Source organism: Suncus etruscus, chromosome X (assembly GCF_024139225.1).
Source record: "Suncus etruscus isolate mSunEtr1 chromosome X, mSunEtr1.pri.cur, whole genome shotgun sequence".
Taxonomy (NCBI): domain Eukaryota; kingdom Metazoa; phylum Chordata; class Mammalia; order Eulipotyphla; family Soricidae; genus Suncus; species Suncus etruscus.
The window spans coordinates 4657151-4677447 of record NC_064868.1 but is presented as its reverse complement, the minus strand read 5'-3'; the positions used below and the strand labels follow the sequence as shown (position 1 = coordinate 4677447).

General features: G+C 34.3%; 1 protein-coding gene across 2 annotated transcripts in view; it reads left to right on the top strand.

Moving 5' to 3' along the window:
- CNKSR2 (connector enhancer of kinase suppressor of Ras 2) overlaps positions 1 to 20297 on the top strand; it is a 298808-nt gene that overhangs the window by 79608 nt on the left and 198903 nt on the right. For both annotated transcript variants that reach the window (XM_049766782.1, XM_049766781.1), the window contains exon 4: positions 1188 to 1275. In XM_049766782.1, coding sequence (XP_049622739.1) covers positions 1188 to 1275 — 88 coding nt within the window. The remainder of the gene's footprint in view (positions 1 to 1187; positions 1276 to 20297) is intronic.

Genomic DNA, 20297 nt, shown 5'->3' with positions numbered 1-20297 from the left:
AATTGACTTGGTGGCAAAATACTTTCTATTAAAGACTACTACTATGTGTTCATAATAGTTTTGAAAAATATAATCAATTTATTAGTTATTTTTATACAAAATTATATTTAAAAGGCTGCAAAGTAACAGAATAACTGTTGGTAGAGGCCTTTGGATTGGTCCTCATATTGCCTTCTAATTAGATGTCTCTCAGTTGGTTCCTTTGGTTTTCGTGTTAAAAAGATGTTTCCCTATTGCCTCATTATCTGGCTTTTTCACCTCCTCTAGGGGGTGGGCTTTGTTTTTTACAATATAGGCTACTCAGGCAGCCTGGAGGAGCGGCTGACGTCTTGGCTTATGGTTCTATGTGGTGGAACTACTGGCTTGTGGGTGAATAGCTTGCAGTTTGAGTTTTGGGCCTGCTATTCCTTCCCAGTTGTGTGTGGATTATTTCCTGTGTCGGAATTGCTACTGGATCTGTGTCACTTGTCCTACCTAGACAGAGGGCATGGGAATCCCTTCCCCTCTCTGGGGATTGTGGAACACACAACCCACCATTCAACAAAGTACCATTATTATTCTAAGATTAAGCCTAGATAAGTCCATCGAATAAGTATATTGGTGTGTGTGTAATTCCATGTGGGAATTGAGATCTGGAGTTAAATTTCCAGGGTGTGAATTCCATTTTTACTAGATATCAGTTCACTTATTTATACTAAGTGTTTTTCATCTGTAAAAGGGGAATAATGATAGTATATAATGGGAATAATGATAGTACCTATCTCATACAATTTTGAAAATACTTTAGTTCTTGTAAAGCATTTAGAATAGTAAGTGGTATTAGTAAGTCTGTTGGCCATTAACTGAATATTTCAACAAAACACTAGATGTAAAATCTTAGCTTTATTTTAAAAATGATAAAAATGTTCTCTATTTTTAAAAGGATTATTTTTATGCAGTCTTGAGACCTTGTAATAAATACCAAACAACTAAATACTAAGAAATAGAAAAAAGGAATTTGATGGAAAGCAAATATTGTTTCTTGAATTTATGTTTCAAGCCTTTCCCTCACTGCCATACATTATTCCTGAATGTTTGTATCACTACATAATATTTATAATGACTCATTTAATATTATTCAAAATCTTATTTTAGGATTTGTTGTAAAAGTTATTCCTATTAATCAAAATTTCCTTTTCCTTTCCTAGATCACCATTTGCTGCTGTCACAGACTATTCAGTTACTAGGAATAATGTCATACAACTCTGCTTGGAACTAACTACGATTGTGCAACAGGTAAAAACTGACACATTTTACTTCTTTGACTATATTAACTTTTTCATATTCTGATGAAAAGTATTCTATAAAGAATTTATAAGTTGCAGTCTAGGGGTTTTCTCATTCAAAAATGACTATTCGAAAGAAATAAAATATGTAATTATTCATTGAAAATGTAGTGATACAGTGTTGGGAGAGATATTGCAGTGTGTATGATACTTGCCTGGCATACTGTAGATCCAGGTTCAATCCTGGTACCCCATATGGTCCCGTGACTCCCTGGCCCAAGTGATCCATCCCTGAGCTGAGAGCCAGAAGTACCCCTGAGCACCTCTGGGTGTGGCCCAAGAACCAAAAGAAAGCAAAAAGAAACAAAAAGTCTTCATACAGTCCAGTAAGTAAACAAATGCTTTGTCAGACAATATTAAGATTAACCTGTACCCCTTTATTCATCATTACAATAAATTAGACTCATCTGTTAATCTCGTACTTCTATTGTTATAGGAATAACTAATCTTACTGACTTTCACAAAACTAAAGTGTCCCATTTAGGAAATAATCTGAGTTCTTTGCTCTATAAACTTGTAATCCCATGTGTATGCATGTACACATATAATAGCCCCTTATCCCAGACTATTCACATCACCTGATTTTTTACTTTGGCCTTTATCTAAACCAGGAATAACCAAATCAAATTCCTTTAGTAGTACAGCATTTAATATAATGCCCTAATTAAATCTGAATTAGTAGAAGGAAAGTGGGAGAGAAGTCAGTTAACTAGAGCATGTCCTGTGTAAGCATACAGGAAGCTAATAGGAAAGCACCTGTGATTGGTTTGAGGCTTGCAATCAGTCCTTGGTGTAAGCTGCTGCCAGCCTATGACTGCCACTGCTTTCTCAGAGTGCCATTTTCTGCCAACCTGCACAAGAACGCGTAACTTGAGAAAGCAGAGAAATAAAATAGAACGATACGGTTTATTTGTGAAGTTGACTGAATCTTGCACTCCTTGTTCTTTTTTACCAGAAAAAGTTAGTAATTGCTAATAAATTTGACTATAGTTTCTCAAAGAACGTCCATTAATATACTTAAATGAATCAGTATATTTTCTTTTTCCTCTATGTATATGTATATATCTGTGTGTCTAGTTCTATTTTCTTTGTTTTTTTTTTGGAGGGGGGGTCATGCCTGCTGGTACTCAGGACTACTCTGTGCTCCGGAATTATTCCTGGTAGTACTTGGGAGACCATATTCAGTATTGGGGATCCAAGGATGACTACATCCAAGGCAAACATCTTAATCTTTGTGCTCTCTCTAATACTTGCTCTACATTTTTACTGTGTACTTATTTGTACTGTTTCTCTAGGAATTAATTTTTGTTTCATTATGGGTAAGGAAGATAGGCCCAAAGGTTTTAATGAATGATTTCCATGTGAAAGTTCTGGTTTAATCCCCAGTGCTGCACATTTTGCTAGCACCACTGGGAATACCCCTGACTTCCTAACACTAAATGAAGAGTAGTCTCTGAGGACTGCCAAATGTGGCCCCCAAAACAAATATATATATATATATATATATATATATATATATATATATATATATATATAATAGAAGAGAAAGTAGCTTTGTGACTTTGTATTTTGAAATCATGGCAGTGAGAAAGTCGGTAATTTACTGTTTGTTGTCTCATATATACAGGAGATGGTAAACATTTTATTTTATTAGTTTGGATTTGAGTTTAGCACCACTTGACTAGAACTGCTCTTGCCTTGATGCTCACAGATCACTTCTAGCTGTGTTCATGGAACCATATGGTGTTAGGAATTGCACCTAGGCCTCCTGCAATCAAGACATGTGTTACAGCTCTATGTCCAGTGATACTGAAGTGCCCTAACAGTCTCACTGAGTATTTTTATATTTGATATCATTAAATATCATTTCTCATTTTCAAAGACTTAACTGGACTATAGGGAGAATAGTGGCATTTAAGGACAGAGATTATCAAACTTTTTCTGCAAAGGGCCAGATAGTACTTAAAGCATTGTAAACTCTTGTTAAAGATTCACTATTGTAGCTGTTCACCTTATACAAAGCAGCAATAGACACTGTGAGTGTAGAGTGTGAGGCTATGTATTACTACAATTTGCTTCACAAAAACTGACAGTAGGTTCAATTTGTTCCACGGACAGAAATCTCTTTTCTGACTTAAATTTTAGGGCATCACTAGTCCAGTGTGTCTATATAGCAGCACCATAATGCATCTGTTAAAGTGCAGGTTCTGGCAATACCCTCCCAAACATCCAGTGGGGTTCCCCCATATAACAGTATATCTATGGCTATTCCAGGGGATTTTGGTTCTCACATCATTCTAGGACACCAGGGAATAAAAAGTACTAATGTGATATATGGGTCATTTTCCTTATAGTCTGTATTTACTCAGTGACCTTTCCTAAACTTAATGTATGTATTCCTTATATTACATCAAAAGGAGGGTAAATAACGTGACTTGATGAAAAGGTTACCTTTTTTGAAACTGTTAGGTATGAAGGAAGGTCATAAATAGAGAGCATGCTATTTTAGAATTCAGTTTCCAGAGCATGCATTTATTAGCCTAAACTTTAGGCTAAACTGAGAAGAATGGCTGAAATGACTTTCATTAATTAAGATCTCCTTAGAGACATGTGCAGAGGTGGAATTGCCATTAGTGTCAAATATGTCAAATATGACTAAACCCCCAAGTTCACTATTTAAAGAATTTACCATCTATGAAACCAGTGATTCAGTTTTTGTTTTATCCCCAAGATGTATGAACAACCTGTTGTTGATAACTGTATCATAGAAAATATATCCCATTCTGATATTTCCCTCAAAAACTTGTTCCCTCTCTGATTGGGACTTTATATCAGTATGCTCTTTGTTATATATTCTATTTTGAAATATAATTTCAAGTCAGTAATGGGTTCAAGTTTTGGTATTTGTCAGGAAACATTAGGTAGAATAGAAATATGAAATTACTGAAATTACTCCAAGAAACTGAAATACTATGCATATACTGGGAACTTAGAAATTTCTCTAACTTTCACCCATATATGCTGTTTTTGTGAGGGGGGTTGGTTTTTTGGGGGGGATTGGTTTTTGGGCCACACCCAGTGATGCTCAGTGGTTACTCCTGGCTATGTGCTCAGAAATCGTTCCTGGCTTGGGGGACCATATAGGACACTGGGAGGATCACACTGTGGTTCGTCCTAGGGTCGTGCATGCAAGGCAGATGCCTTACCACTTGTGCCACCACTCTGCCCCCCCTATATTCTGTTTCTAAGAGGATGCCTTCCTTACAACATTTTGCTCTAAACATTATTGATTTTTGTTATATAAAGTTCAGTGGCTCATATTTGTTATAGTTATTTTCCCTAACTCTCAATTTTTTATCACACATATCAATCATTCCATATGTCCCCTTTAAAATGTTTCTTACCAAAAACATTTATAGTTTGATTCCTTGGTTTTGCCTACTTACCCCATGCCAACTTGTACTACATCTAATTTGTTAATCTAGTTTATTTATTTAAATAGATATTTTCTTTATAGCTATAAGAATTAGGGCTTCCTGATTTGCTACTTGAGGCTGCAGAGGAAGACCACAGTGAACTTAATCCCATCAAGGTAGGCTGACCCTGCCCATAAAGGTGGTATAAGACTCCAGCATGGGCTTATAAAGGTCTTCTTCATTGCTCCACATTTGGCTTCCTGATTTCCTGCTTGAAGCTATAGAGGAAGACCACAGCAAAATTAATACCAGCAAGGTTGACTGTCCTTGCCCAAAAAGGGTGGTGCCATCTTCTAGCCAATGAAATCCACCATTACGCATAGAAAAAAACCACACTACAAGTGACACAATGGTGAAACAATGCAGGCAGATTCCATGAATAGATCATGAAGATGGAAGCTCTGATGACCCGAGAAGAGCCAATCAACTAGTTAGCCTCTCAGAGGAGTTTAGAGAAGAAATATGGAGGATGTTCATAGAACTCAAAGAAACATAGATTGAGTTGAATGGAACACAAATAAGAATCAAGAGGTTATAAAGATAGAAATCACAAAACTCCAAACTAAAATAACAAATCTGAAAATCTCAGTAGACGAAATGAAAATGCAGTTGAGGACAGAATAAGTGAACTTGAAGATGAGATGCATAATAACTCCATACAACAGAAGAGTTTGGAAAAGAACCTTAAAGAAAATGATCAGACAATGAAAAAATTACTCAAAGAATGTGAACAGATGAAAATAGAAGTCTTCAATAAACTCAACAGAAACAACATAAGAATCATATGAGTCCCAGAGACCCATGAAGAATATCCCCAGAAGGAGAATCCCAGGAAGAATCAATAGTCAAGGACATCATTGCAGAGAAATTTTCACAGCTAAATATGCATACAACCAAATTCTGAATGCCTGAAAAGTACCAGCTAGAAGAGACCCAAAGAATAACCCAAGACACATACTAGTCACAATGGTGAATAAAACAGATAGGGGTTGAATACTGAAAGCAGCAAGATGAAAAACAGAAATTACATTCAAAGGGGCATCCTTAAGATTTACAGCAGACCTGTCACAAGAAACGCTCAAGGCTGGAAGGCAAAAGTAGTATATAGTGACAAAATTCAATGAAATAAATGCTTTGCCTAGAATGCTGCACCCAGCCAGACTCACTTTCAGATTTGAAGGAAGTATACATAGCTTCACAGATAAACAACACATCAGAAACATTATATAATCAAAACCAGCCTTAAAAGAAAAACAGAAAAGTCTACTTTAAGACAAGATAGACCAACAGACACACCAAACTTCTACACAAAGATGACACAAAATCCCATGATGATTATCTCTCTCAATGTCAGTGGACTAACTGCACCTGTTAAGAGACACAGAGTGGCAAAATGGATCAAAAAGCTAAATCCAACATTCTGCCTACAAGAAACACATTTGAATATTCAGAACAGACATAGACTCAAATTCAAAGGTTGGAGGAAAAACATCCAAGCAAACAACTCTCTTAAAAAAGCTGGAGTAGCCAAATTGGTATCAAATGACATAAACTTTAGATGCATAAAAGCTATAAGGAACAAAGATAGACATTTTGTACTAATCAAGGAATACATAAAACATAACTGTAAAACATACACATACTCAATGAGGAACCAGCAAAATATTTAATACAGTTGTTGACAAATCTGAAAGAAGACATCAGTGACAACACATTTTTAGTGAAAGACTTCAACACTGCCCTGTCACATCTTGATTGGGCAATCAAGCTGAAACCCAATAAGAATATACTAGCTTGAAAAGGGAAATGGAAGAAAGCGGACTAGTAAGTATATATAGGGTACTCCATCCCCAGAAACTTGGATACATATTCTTCTCCAATGCACATAGGTTATTCTCCAGGATAGACCACATGCTTGCCCATAAAATATATTTCCATAAAGTGAAGAGGATAGAAATCATAAGGACAACCTACTCAGATCAGAATACACTGCTTAGAAGTGAAATACAAAAGGACACAGAAGAAAAACTTCAACACCTGAAAATTAAACAGATCGTTAATGAATAACCAGATGATCAAGGATGAAATCAAAGAGGAAATCAATATATTCCTGGAAATAAGTGACAATTAACACAAATTGTGGGGCCAGACCAGTGGTGCAAGCAGTAAGGCATCTGCCTTGCCCGTGGTAGCCTAGGACCGACTGTGGTTTGATTCTCCAACAGGCCTTAAGGTCCCTCAAGCCAGGAGTGCATAACCAGGAGTAATCCCTGAGTTTCATCGGGTGTTGCCCCCACCAAAAAATTGTTAAAAAAAAAAAAAAAGAAAAGACGAACCAGAATTTATAGGACACAACAAAAACAGTTCTAGAGGAAAATTTATTGCTTTGGAAGCACACATCAGAATCAGAAAGGATGAAGGGGTATATATAAAAAGCTTAATAACACAGCTTATAAAATTAGGAATTGTTCAACAAAAAGAACCAAAAATAGGTAGGCAGAAGGAAATAACAAAGCTTAGAGCAGAAATCAATGAAGTGGAAATCAATAAAAAGTCTGAAAGATCAAAAAAAGCAAAAGCAAAATCTTTGAAAAAATAAACAAGATTGATTAAACACTAGCAAAATTCACAAAGAAACAGAGGGTTATCCCTAATAAAAAGGATTTTAAATGAAAAGGGGAGATCACTACAGATATTGCAGAGATTCAAAGTGTAATCAGAAACTACTTTGAGAAACTCTATGCCATTAAACATGAGAATCTGGAAGAAATTGATAAATTCTTCGACTCTTATATCTCCCACAGTCAAACCTGGATGATCTAGCTTATCTAAACATAACCTACACTACTGAGGAAATTAAATGGTAATCAAAAGTCTTCCCAAAACCAAAAGCCCAGGCCTTGATGGATGCACTAATGATTTTTTCAAAACTTTCCAGTAGACCTACTAGCAATCCTTTTCAGGCTCTTTCATAAAATTGAAAAGTCAGTAACACTCCCAAACAGTTTTTATGAAGCTAATATCACCTTGATACCAAAACCAATGAGAGATGCTGCAAAATAAGAAAACTGCAGACCGATATCCCTGATGAACACAAATGCAAAAATCCTCAGCAAAATTCTGGCAAATAGGATCCCTGCCCAATCAAGACCCGGACCAAGTAGTATTCATTCCAGGAATGCAAGGATGGTTTAATATACATAAATCAATCAACATAATATACCATATCAACAAAAAGAAAAATAAAAAACCATATAATCATATCAATAGATAGATGCAAAGAAAGCATTGAATAAGGTCCAATACCCATTCTTGATTAAAAAAACTCTCATCAAGATGGGAATCGGAGGAAATTTTCTCACTATAATCAAGACCATCTATCATAAGCCAATGGCAAATATTATCCTCAATGGAGATAAATTAAAAATCTTACCTCTCAAATCTGGTAGGAGACAAGGCTGCCTTTTCTCACCACTCCTATTGAACATAGTGCTGGGTATCCTCGCCATAGCGATTAGGCAAGAAAAAAGATATCAAGGGCATCCAGATATGACAGGAAGAAATAAAGCTTTTACTGTTTGTAGATGACATGATACTATATTTAGAAAACCCTAAAGACCACCAAAAGCTTCTAGAAAATATGCAAAGAGGCAGGCTACAAAATTAACACACAACTCAATGGCATCTTGTACATCAATAATGATACAGAAGAAATGGACATTAAACAAACAATCCCTTTTATATAAGTGCCACACAAACTCAAATACCATGGAGTCAACTAAAGAGGTGAAGGACCTATACAAAGAAAACTACAAAAGCCTGATTCAAGAAATAAGAGAGGAAACAAGGAAATAGAGACACATACCCTGCCCATGGATTGGGAGAATTAGCGTCATTAAAATGGAAATACTCACCAAAGCATTTTGATATTCTTCAAAGAAGTGGATCACACATCCTGAAATTCATTTGGAATAAAAAACACCCATGAATAGCTGGAGCAATCCTTGCGAAAAGGAATATGGGAGGCATCAAATTACCCAACTTTAAATAGTATTACAAAGCTATCATTATTATTATTATTTTTAATTCTCAGGCAATGACTTTAATAACACCATTGTGAGATATAACAGTTTTCACAAATTTTCTTTTGGGGCCATTTTGTTGTAACAAGCAATATAAAATAAATTATTTTGTGCGTGCTAAAGGGATAGGTTTGGGGAGTGGATGAGAACTGGAGACAATGATGAAGGAAAAGTCGCTTTGGTGGTGGAATTAGTGCTAGAACATTGGAAGTCCAAAACAACTGCATTCTGAACAATTTTGTAAACCACAATGTTTAAAATTAGAAAGAAAAGGTGGGGGGAGATCTTTCTTCAGCATCATTGGCATCTATCTGTTCACCTCTTACACACACACACACACACACACACACACACACACACACACACATTTCACCTCCTTTCCTGCAGTCACTTGAGGTTCCCTAAACTATCATTTTCCCCCTTTTTTTCTTTACTTAAACATCTTGATTACAAATATGATTGTGATTAGGTTTCAGTCATGTAAAGAATACCCCCCTTCACCAGTGCAACAGACCTACCACCAAATCTCCCTCCATCCCACCCCACCCCCACCTGTACTCTAGACAGGCTTTCCAGTTCCCTCATTCATTCACATGATTATGGTAGTTCTCAGTGTAGTTATTTCTATAAATGCACTCACCACTCTTTGCTTCATGAAGTGAGCGGAAGTTCCAGCCCTCCTCTAATTGTCTCAAAGGATTATTGCAAAAATGACTTTTATTTTTCTTAAAACCCATAGATGAGTGAGATTATTTTGTGTCTCTTTCCCTCTGACTTATTTCACTCAGCATAATAGACTCCATGTACATCCATGTATAGGAAAATTTCATGACTTCATCTCTCCTGACGGCTGCATAATATTCCATTGTGTATATGTACCACAGTTTCTTTAGCCATTCGACTGTTGAGGGGCATCTTGGTTGTTTCCAGGGCCTGGCTATTGTGAATAGTGCTGTAATGAATATAGGTGTGAGGAAGGGGTTTTTGTATTGCATTCTGGTGTTCCTAGGGTATATCCCTAGGAGTGGAATAGCTGGGTCCAATGGGAGCTCAATTTCCAGTGTTTGGAGGAATCTCCATATCGCTTTCCATAGAGGTTGGACTAGATGGCATTCCCACCAGCAGTGAATAAGAGTTCCTTTCTCTTCACATCCCCGCCAGCACCGATTGTTCTCATTGTTTGTGATGTGTGCCAATCTCTGTGGTGTGAGATGGTATCTCATCATTGTTTTGATTTGCATCTCCCTGATGATCAGTGATGAGGAGCATTTTTTCATGTGCCTTTTGGCCATTTGTATTTCTTTTTTATCAAAGTGTCTGTTCATTTCTTCTCCCCATTTTTTGATGGTATTAGATTTTTTCTTGTAAAGTTCTGTCAGTGCCCTGTATATTTTGGATATTAGCCCCTTATCTGATGGGTATTGGGTGAATAGTTTATCCCACTCAGTAGGTGGCTCTTTTATCCTGGGTACTATTTCTTTTGAGGTGCAGAAGATTCTCAGCTTAATCTGTTCCCATCTGTTTATCTCTGACAAAGGTATAATTATTAAAACAGCATGGTACTGGACTAAAGACAGACCCTCTGATCAGTGGAATAACATGAGTGTTATTAATAAGTGCTGGCAGGGTTGTAGAGAGAAAGAAACTCTCATTCACTGCTGATGGGAATGACATCTAGTCCTGCCTTTATGGAAAACAACATGGAGATTCCTCAAAAGACTGGAAAGTAAGCTTACATATGATCCAGCTATGCCACTCCTAGGAATACACCCTAGTAACACAAAAATACAATACAAAATTGTCTTCCTCACACCTATATTCATTGCAGTGCTATTTACAATAGCCAGACTCTGGAAACAACCAAGATGTCTTTCAACAGATGAATAGCTAAAAAAAAACTGTGGTACGTATACACAATGGAATATTATGCAATCGTCAGAAGAGATGAAGTCATGAAATTTTCCTATAAATGGATGTACATGGAATCGTTATGCTGAGTGCAGAAAGTCAGAGAGAGAGATATATACAGAGTACTTTCACTCATTGATGACTTTTAAGAAAAACAAAAGACATTACTGTAATAATTCTCAGAGATAACAGATGAGGTTTAGGACTGGCCTCAATGTGAAGCTCACCAGGTGGAGTTGTGAGTTTAGTTAGAGACATCACTACTCTAACTATTATGACATTGTTAATGAGCGAAAGATGTAGAATTCCGATGGAGTTGTGGGGCATTGGTGGTGCGAAGGTTGCACTTGTGAAGAGGGGTGTTCTTTTTATGACTGAAACTCAACTACAATCATGTATGTAATCATGGTGCTTACATGAACAAAACAATTTACAAAAAATTAAGATGAAAAAAATCAGACCATTTATAATAAAATAAATCTTAAATCCTTCAACTTATCTCAGCCTTTCTTCTCAATGTAGCATCTGAAGGTTTGAATGGCAAGTGAATACGTTGGAATCTTTGTATCAGTGAATAATCCTCTCTATTGTGGAATGCATCAATGTTTTTAAGCCTTTTTATGACCATTTCTTCTTTATTCCCTTGTTCCCTTCCTCTAGTCACCCTCTTTCACTGTCTGGCACTCTAATCTCATGTCAAGGCTCTGCATTCATGTGATTTATGTGATTTTTACCTTTGACCACTTGTAAAATCTTGGGATAGATAAATCCCCCTTGAGAAGTGCTAATTCTAAATAGTCATTCCAAGCCATTCTTTAGTCTCTATTTGTAATTTTCCAATGGATTCTTTGAAATTCAAAAGGCTATAAGTATGATTCCAACATAATTTCAGCTTTATTTTTAGTTCTGTTTATCTTAATTGTACTCTAGTTTTTATGAATATCTTATTGTTAAAATAGATCTTGAAGTCTTTCAGTTTTGCATCTGGAGCCTCCTTAAAACATGGCCCATATTTCTTTTTGTCTCTGTCTGGTATAATTATGCCCCTTCTTTAAAATGCTAAAAAATGCTAAAAAATGCCGTCTCATTCACAAAACTTTTACTCTTCCTCACAACTATACATTCCCCTTTCACCAGTGATATTCAGTGTAATTATTAACCTGGTTGAAGTTAGACATAACATTTTTTCTTTGTCTTGTTTCCCATATTTTTTTCTGTACACCACTATATTATTACATCATTTCACTTTTGTCCCCTTGTTTTTTTTTGATCTGTAATTCATTATTATTTGTGTGACAGCAAAAGAAATATCTTAATAACTTTGATGTGGTTCCCATTAGATTATGAAATACTTGAAAACAGGAACAATGTCTTGCTAATTTTCATATGTAATAGGTGCTGATTATATCCTTATTAACATAAATTGACCTGTGTTCCCATTTGTTCCCTATGGTTTCCACATGCTCCTCTGTACTCTTCCAAGAAAATGTTGCACTTCAATGTTTGAATTATTATCCATTTTTCATTTAAACTCCCTTGTAAAAGTTACAGTTTTAACTTATTTATGTAAAGAAACCCAGATAGGCTGTCACTTTATGTCTCAGTTTATTCTTTAGTCAAAGTAAAACTATTATTTCTTAAACATTTAACAACTTTAGAGTGGATATTAAAATAATCTACAATATCATAGAAATATATTATGCTAGTAAAACATCTTTTATTGGAAATTTAATTATGGATATTATACATTGTCTATAAATAATTATCTTAAAATGTTTCTTACTGCTATATGATAGCATGCCTATGGTATGAGGTTTCATGAAATATGTTGCATCCTGTAGAAGGATAATAATAGGAATGGATATGACAGATAAAGTAATGAAATAAAATAGTTGTATTTCTTTTTTTACTAAAACTATGTGTGATTTGGCTTAATTTGGATTCACTTTTCTGTGTTTTACAGATTTTTCAAAGATGTACATTAGTCATAAGAAAATAACTCATACTATGTTAATTGAAGAAATGTCATTTTATATTTGATAAACACTCAGCCTAGATTAATACTTACTGCATTTTAAAATAAAGTACGTCGTTTTACAGTGTGCATTTAATAGTTCTATTTAGCAGTTCTATAGACACTAATCGTGACATCCACTTGTAATTATATGTTTTTTCTAAAGACAAGTTAAATTTAATATCTGTAAAAAGGTCTATTAGTATAAGCAAAGCGTAGATAAAAACATATATCTAGGGTATGCATTTATTAATAGGCTTTCAAGAAATCTCATCTGAACAATTTTGATAGTATGCTTTGAAATAGGCTGTACTTCGAATTATTTTTCAGTCAACTTTCATTATTTTTATTCCCTTTCCAACAAAAATAAGATGATCAATAGCTAAAAATAAACAGTCACAAATAGCTTTTTTTTCCCACTCAACTCAAAGGGTGGGATGTCAACTCAAGGATGAAATAATGGGAAGTGCTTATTTAAAGTAGTACTATTCTTAGGGGAGAAAAACAATGTGACTTACTTTTTTAGCAATATCTGTTTGGAAAGTTGCATTTAATCTACTATATCTTTTTTTAACTTAATTCTAGTTTGTTCGATGTTTTATTTGAAGCCTTGGAGTAAGCCACACACCACAACATTTCACTCCTCACACAAGGGAGTTAGAATAACTACATGAGAAAATAAGAAAACGCACTTTAAAATCTTCAATAGAGAAAACACTCAAATCTCATTTATAATACTGTCAGCAACAGAATAAGAAAGTATAGGCAGGTACCTATGTGCTTCTTGACAGCACTGAAGTAGCTGCCACGGTGCCTGCCCTAATAGGTGTCAACTTAATCTGAAGTTTCTACTGTACCATTTTTATATTTTCACTTCAAATACAGAAACTATTAGGTTGTCAAGGGTTTTTAAATGGTCATAAAAGTATCAATTTGCAAGGTGAAGTTCTGATGCAGGAATAAGAAACAAAGGTTTGGGCTGGTGAGTTTTGGGAGGCTTAATTAATCCTATTGATTCCCACACAATTCATTTCACTCTGGACAAACCGTGCATTTTCTGGTACCATCTGTAAAGAGAAGTAGTCATTTCTCTTAACAATATAATAAAATTAGAGGTATTATAAGTAATTCACAAATAAGTGCAGAGCAAGAAGAGAGTAATCTTTATAAAATTGGGTAAAAAAATATTTGATGAAAAAAAGTAGAACTGGATTTTAAATAATAAATGTACACAGTTTCCCTCAGGTATAAGATTTCTTCAATTTCTTACACAGTGAATTCTGATTTGCCTAGAGAAATATTCTCACATGTTTTGCTTTGAAACATTGAAAACCAAATATTGAAATCTTAAATACACAGAAAAGCTTCCATGTGTAGTTTGAGGTTTAATTCAATATTTCCTTTAACTCCAAAAGACTCTCTCTGAATTTTATGTATTAAAAAGTCCTGTTTTTTTTTTTCTGAGCTTGCTAATTTTCTCTTTTTTTTCTGCCTTTTTTGGGCCACACCTGGTGACTCCAAAAATCTTTTCTTACAACCTAGTTGAAATTAGGCCTTTCTACTATTAAACACTTAGAAAATAAAAACTCATTTACAATATAGGAAACTGTAAATACTGTTTTAATTTTCCAGGATAATTATATAGAAAAACTGTTGCTATTGCTCTTTGTTCTTTTCTACATAAAATGTCTAAAATAGTTTCTGTGAATTTCTCAGAGTTCATTTGTTTAAGTTCCATATTTAACTGTTCCGTTTATTATTTTGTGAGATATTTATTAAAGAAAACAAAAATATTCTTCAAAAATCAGTATTTATTTTGATGACTAACTTCCTGTACATTATAAAGTGAATGCTTCCTAACAATTTGTTGCCTTTATATTATATTAAATGCAAACTAATTAAACAATTTGTGGACTATTATCTAAATATGAATTTTAATTTAAAAACATGAAGGAGCATATTGATAACATAGCCCTTATATTCATGCTTGGATTTAATACAATCTTTTATAACTTAATTAACATACATACTTTAGAGAAACTAAAGTGTTTCTAAGATATTGAACAGATTTTTGTGGCTTTACTCTTATCATTTTGAAATGTTTTTGGACCCACCCTGAGGTTCTTAGGGCGCCAGCCCCCCCAGATCAGTCCTTAGGGGTTGTTCCTGAAGTTGCTCAGGGAACAATTTGGAGGTAGGGATTGAACACACTCTTCTGGCATGCAGATCTGTACCCATGTACACAGCCCTGTGTTGAGAGATAGCTTACATTTGTAACTTGTCAAAAGCAAAATTGTCAGAATTTTAGAAATAATAAGGATCCTGAAATTTATTTTTAAATTTTTATGATTAATTCAAGGAACTTTTAACATCAACTATATTGACAATGGCTTTTATAAAACATTTTACAGTTAACAATTGATCTTTAGATGCTTTAAATCATTGATTTACTTTAAAAATAGAATTTTGGTGTAATGTAGGCTGTTCTTTATTTTATTTATTTATTTATTTATTTATTTTGGTTTTTCGGGCCACACCCATTTGATGCTCAGGGTTTACTCCTGGCTAAGCGCTCAGAAATTGTCCCTGGCTTGGGGGGACCATATGGGATGCTGGGGGATCGAACCGCGGTCCTTCCTTGGCTAGCGCTTGCAAGGAAGACACCTTACCTCTAGCGCCACCTCACCGGCTCCTGTTCTTTATATTTTAATTCAAATTCATTGCTATATAAATCATAGTTTAGAGGTTTTTGAAAATTCATATTTAAATGAAATACAGAAGTTATTTTTGATTACACGTTTCAGTAATCAGTCTACATTAAAATGTGGAAAATTTGTATGGCGTACCACCATATGGTCCTCAGAGAACCTGCAAGAGCGATTCTTGAACACAGGAGTAAGCCTTGAGCACTGCCTTGTGTAGTCCAAAGACAAACTAACAGAAAGTCTAATGGGGAATGATCAACATATAATATTTAGTCATATATAAAGTGGGTTATTAAAGAGATAAGATTCAAACTGTGGTTAAATGGATATAAAGTTCTAAAATGGAGATACAAATTAGACTAGAATGGGCAGAGTCTATCTTCCCATGGCTCATGTAGTATTAACTGTACACAAGCCTATCCAGAATAGTCTTTCATTCATATCAAATACTATTTTTACGATATTCTTAGGATTTTTAATCTTTCCTGAATCAGACATTCTAGGTGACCTGAAAATTGGATCTGAGGCTATTGGGATTAAAAGTAGGGCATTTTAAACCAAGGAACCAGGACAATCTTTATATGTAATTTTAAAGTAATATGAGGAATTTAGCTTATGAATTACTTAGAATACCTGCTGAAGGCATTTTAAAAGGTTATTCTCTTTATGTCTAAAAATCAATATATTTAATTCAGTTTTATTATAACTTATTTTAAAATTTTATTAGCTGATTGGAAATTATTGAAGAAATGGGTATTGTTTACTTTATGTTTATAGTTCTTCAAAGACATAATCAGAATACATACAAAATTTTCATTTCTTACATTAAAATTTCATAACTGTACACTTTAAAAGGTTCAGAAAATGAAACCTAAAGTACATTTTTCTATAAGTTTATTGTTTTACAAGAAAAGTAAAGTATATTTAGACTATTGTGGTTAGTTGTATATTATTATTTATAAGTTTCTGACACTGCCTGATTTGCAAGTAAAAACCTAAACTTCCTAGCTATATTATGAAGATTAATGATTACATAGATTATTTTCATAGAGTTATTCTTTTATAAATAGACTCTGTTGCATATCTGAGAATCCTGCCAAAATATTTTTAAAGAGATAATTTTCACTATCAGTCACAGTTGAACAAGATATGTGGCATTCTAATTAAATTATCTTAAACACCAATGGTAACCCATTGCTTCATAGACTATGCTATTTCTTCACTGTATCCCAATTTTAAATATATCTAATATTTCATATATACAAAGAATGCCTGTGATATGCATATATACATGTTTAAAATATATTAACATTGTTAATGTGGTATTTTAGAACATTGCGGATATTTTTAAGTTACTATTGTGTTTTTCCCTTTGCCTCATCTTGCTTCTTTATCTTTTATTTCTATTATTTCAGGAGTTGTTTTGGCCACAGCCAGTGGTGCTTATTGATTTCTACTAGCTCAGTACTTGGGGGTTATTTCATCAGTTGTTGGAGGACCTAGGATTTAACCTGGTCTTTGTATACAGAGCATTGCTTGGCCAGTTATGCTATCACTGTGGTCCCCTGCCTTTTATTTACCTTTTTTCTTATAAATAATTTCATATGACTTCTTTAGGGATAGATTTGTATACTGTTCTGAACACACATTTTTATTATATTTTGAGCTTTGTTGAAATAGTATTACTTTTTAATTATATTACTAAATTTATTAATGTTTGATTTAGGCATTGTAGTTCATTCACTTTGACTTTATATTCATAGTTGTATATATTACTGCAAGTCTATACAGTTCCAGATCATGAACATTGCATATATGCCTGAATTTAAGTATCTCCCTATGAGGGTAATTGCTGGATACACATTCATCATTACCCTTGTACCACATCCTGCCCTCACTGTTTATGATTTATTTATGTAACACATGGCTTATTTACATATGATACTTTCATTTATATCCTACTCTTTGAATTATTGTATTTTTGTCATTCTGTCATCTTATACAATTCAACTTTCAAGAGGATTGAAAATTTTTTCTCTCAAAGAAGACCAGGGATGTGGCTCAATGGTAAAGTGCATACATTGCATGCATGAGATCTGACTTTTATTCCAAGAACCCAAAAATATCACTAAGAGAGGCATTATCATCATTTCTTACATTAAATATAAGGTATCATATGTAGAACTCAGAGAGATGATTCTAATACAACTATATAATAAAATAAACTTCATAAGAGAACCTTTGCTATGTTACCATTTGTGATGTACTATGGTTATTCTTTTTTAAAGACACAAGCAATAAGTGACATTTGCTTTAATCGACTCAGTAAAAACAGGTGTCTAACCTCAAATACTCCGTCTCTGGTACCTGGAAAATACATGTTTGTTGAATAAATTCTATGTTCATTCCAGCACTACTCATGGTAGCCAAGATCTGGAAACAATCCAAGTGTCTGAGAACAAATGAGTGGATCTAAACAAGGTGGAACAGACACAGAGTAGAATACTAGTTGACTAAGAAAAAATTAAATCCTGAATTTAGTTTCTCTATGGAAGGAACTGGAGGATATCGTGCTACATTAAGTCAATCAGTGAGAAGGACAAATGTAAATAATGTCTCTTATGTGGAATATAAAGTAGCATAGTAAGGGAATTAAAAATAGCCAATGATAACAGCCCCCCCAAAGTAGGTAACAGAACTGAATTTACTGAGGTGGTGACGTGGAGACATTGGTGGTAGATACAGTGTTGAAACATTGTATGCCTGAAACACTGCTCTTAAAAATTTTGTAAATCAGGGCCAGTGAGGTGGCGCTAGAGGTAAGGTGTCTGCCTTGCAAGTGCTAGACAAGGAAGGACCGCGGTTCGATCCCCCGGCGTCCCATATGGTGCCCCCAAGCCAGGGGCTATTTCTGAGCACTTAGCCAGGAGTAACCCTGAGCGTCAAACGGGTGTGACCCGAAAAACCAAAAAAAACCAAAAACAAAAACAAAAACAAAATTTTGTAAATCATGGTGCCTAATAAAAATATATAAAAGAAAAATGAAAAGGATTTCTATTTCCCTTAAGATTTTACCCCTAAGTCAATTATGAGATTTTAAATTAGCTGCTATTATAACATTGATGCCTATGAAAACATAAACAATAATATAAGAGAAAACACTTATTTTCCAAACTTGAAATATGTTATGATTACCCCAAAAATAGTTGTTAAAGCTTTAGAAATCTTTCTAATGATTCCTTGAAATGCTAGGGTTCTGATTTTTAAAGAAACAGTGGTTATAATATCATTCTTGGTGGCACAGTAAATATTTATGTAATTGGGGAAGGAGAAGAAGGGTATTTCTATGAAGAGGACCAAAGGTTGAGAGGACAAGCCTAATTATAGAATTACAGAAGGTTCTGTTTACTGGCTAACCTCTTTGTACTCTCCCCAAATAAATATATGTGCAATTCTAGATATGTCAAATGAATTTTTGAATTAGAATTTCTAAATTCTAAATTATTTAGAGTGATTTATAATTAGAGATTAAAATCTTTTTAGAATGTACTTTTCACTAAAAATCAAATTTGATTCAAAATTTAGAACCTGGGCCATAACAATATATAGCACTGTTCTAACACCATGTAGTAATAATGCTCAGAATAGGAATTAGTAAACATAGAGGAGGACTAGTGAATATAAAAGTTCAATGAGATCTCTTTATTAATTTTAGTTTTGTAAATATTTTCTTGTGTATCTTGCTCCTATTTAGGTTTTGTGTTCTGCTTTTAAATGTGCTGGGAGATGCCTACCCAATATTATTTAGCAGCTATTTATATAATAAATATTAACTTCCTTCTCAAACACTTATTGTTTGCCTACAGTCCCCATTACCCCACTAAATATTACACAAGGCTTCATGTTTGGGAAGTTTCCTCTCATTTAAATCACAAAAATGTTCTCCTGCCCAATACCCTATTATTCTGAACTGATATTTGGAATTGAAATGTATTCTACCTTGTGTCTTTCTATTAACATTTTAAATTTTTCCTTCAAACAAAAATCATATGGATTAGTGTTTCCCAAAGTGGGAAATTAGTAATAATACTGTACTACGGGGGAGGGAGCACTGGAATGATCCACAGGGACTTAGTTGCCTGTTATAAGAGGTGCAGGGAATGTTTTTGTTTGTTTGCATTAAGGAAAGTAGATTTCCAGGGGTACATTTATTTTTCTGAAAAGGGAGTGGTTGCCCAAATAGGTTTGCAAAACTCTAATCTGGACAAACTGTATTGTTGATGACATTTATGAATCATTAGCAATAAAATAGGAATATTAAATAAAGTTTAAGAGGCAGTCAGTATTATTAGTAGTTTGAATTACTAAAAGTGATTTTATTTATTTATCTATTTATTTTGGGTTAGGGGCCACACCCAGTGATGCTCAGGGGTTACTTCTGGCTATGAGCTCAGAACCATATGAGGGACCATATGGGATGCTGGGGGATTAAACCGTGTCTGTCCTAGGTCAGCTGCGTGCAAGGCTGTGCTACTGCTCTGGTCCCTACATTTTTTTTGGTTAAAAGTGATTTTATAACATTTTTACTTATTCCTCAAAATAATCAAGTGAAGCAAATAGACCAAATGTCATTAGCTCAATTTTGGAAAATTTGTGGAATTTCAGTGATAAAACATTTGACACACATGTCCAGGATATAAAACTAGGAGTTTAAAAATGCCTCACAATACTTTCAGTTCACTATTCCCGAAGTATATTATCTCAGAATGAAGTAAAAAAAAAAAACT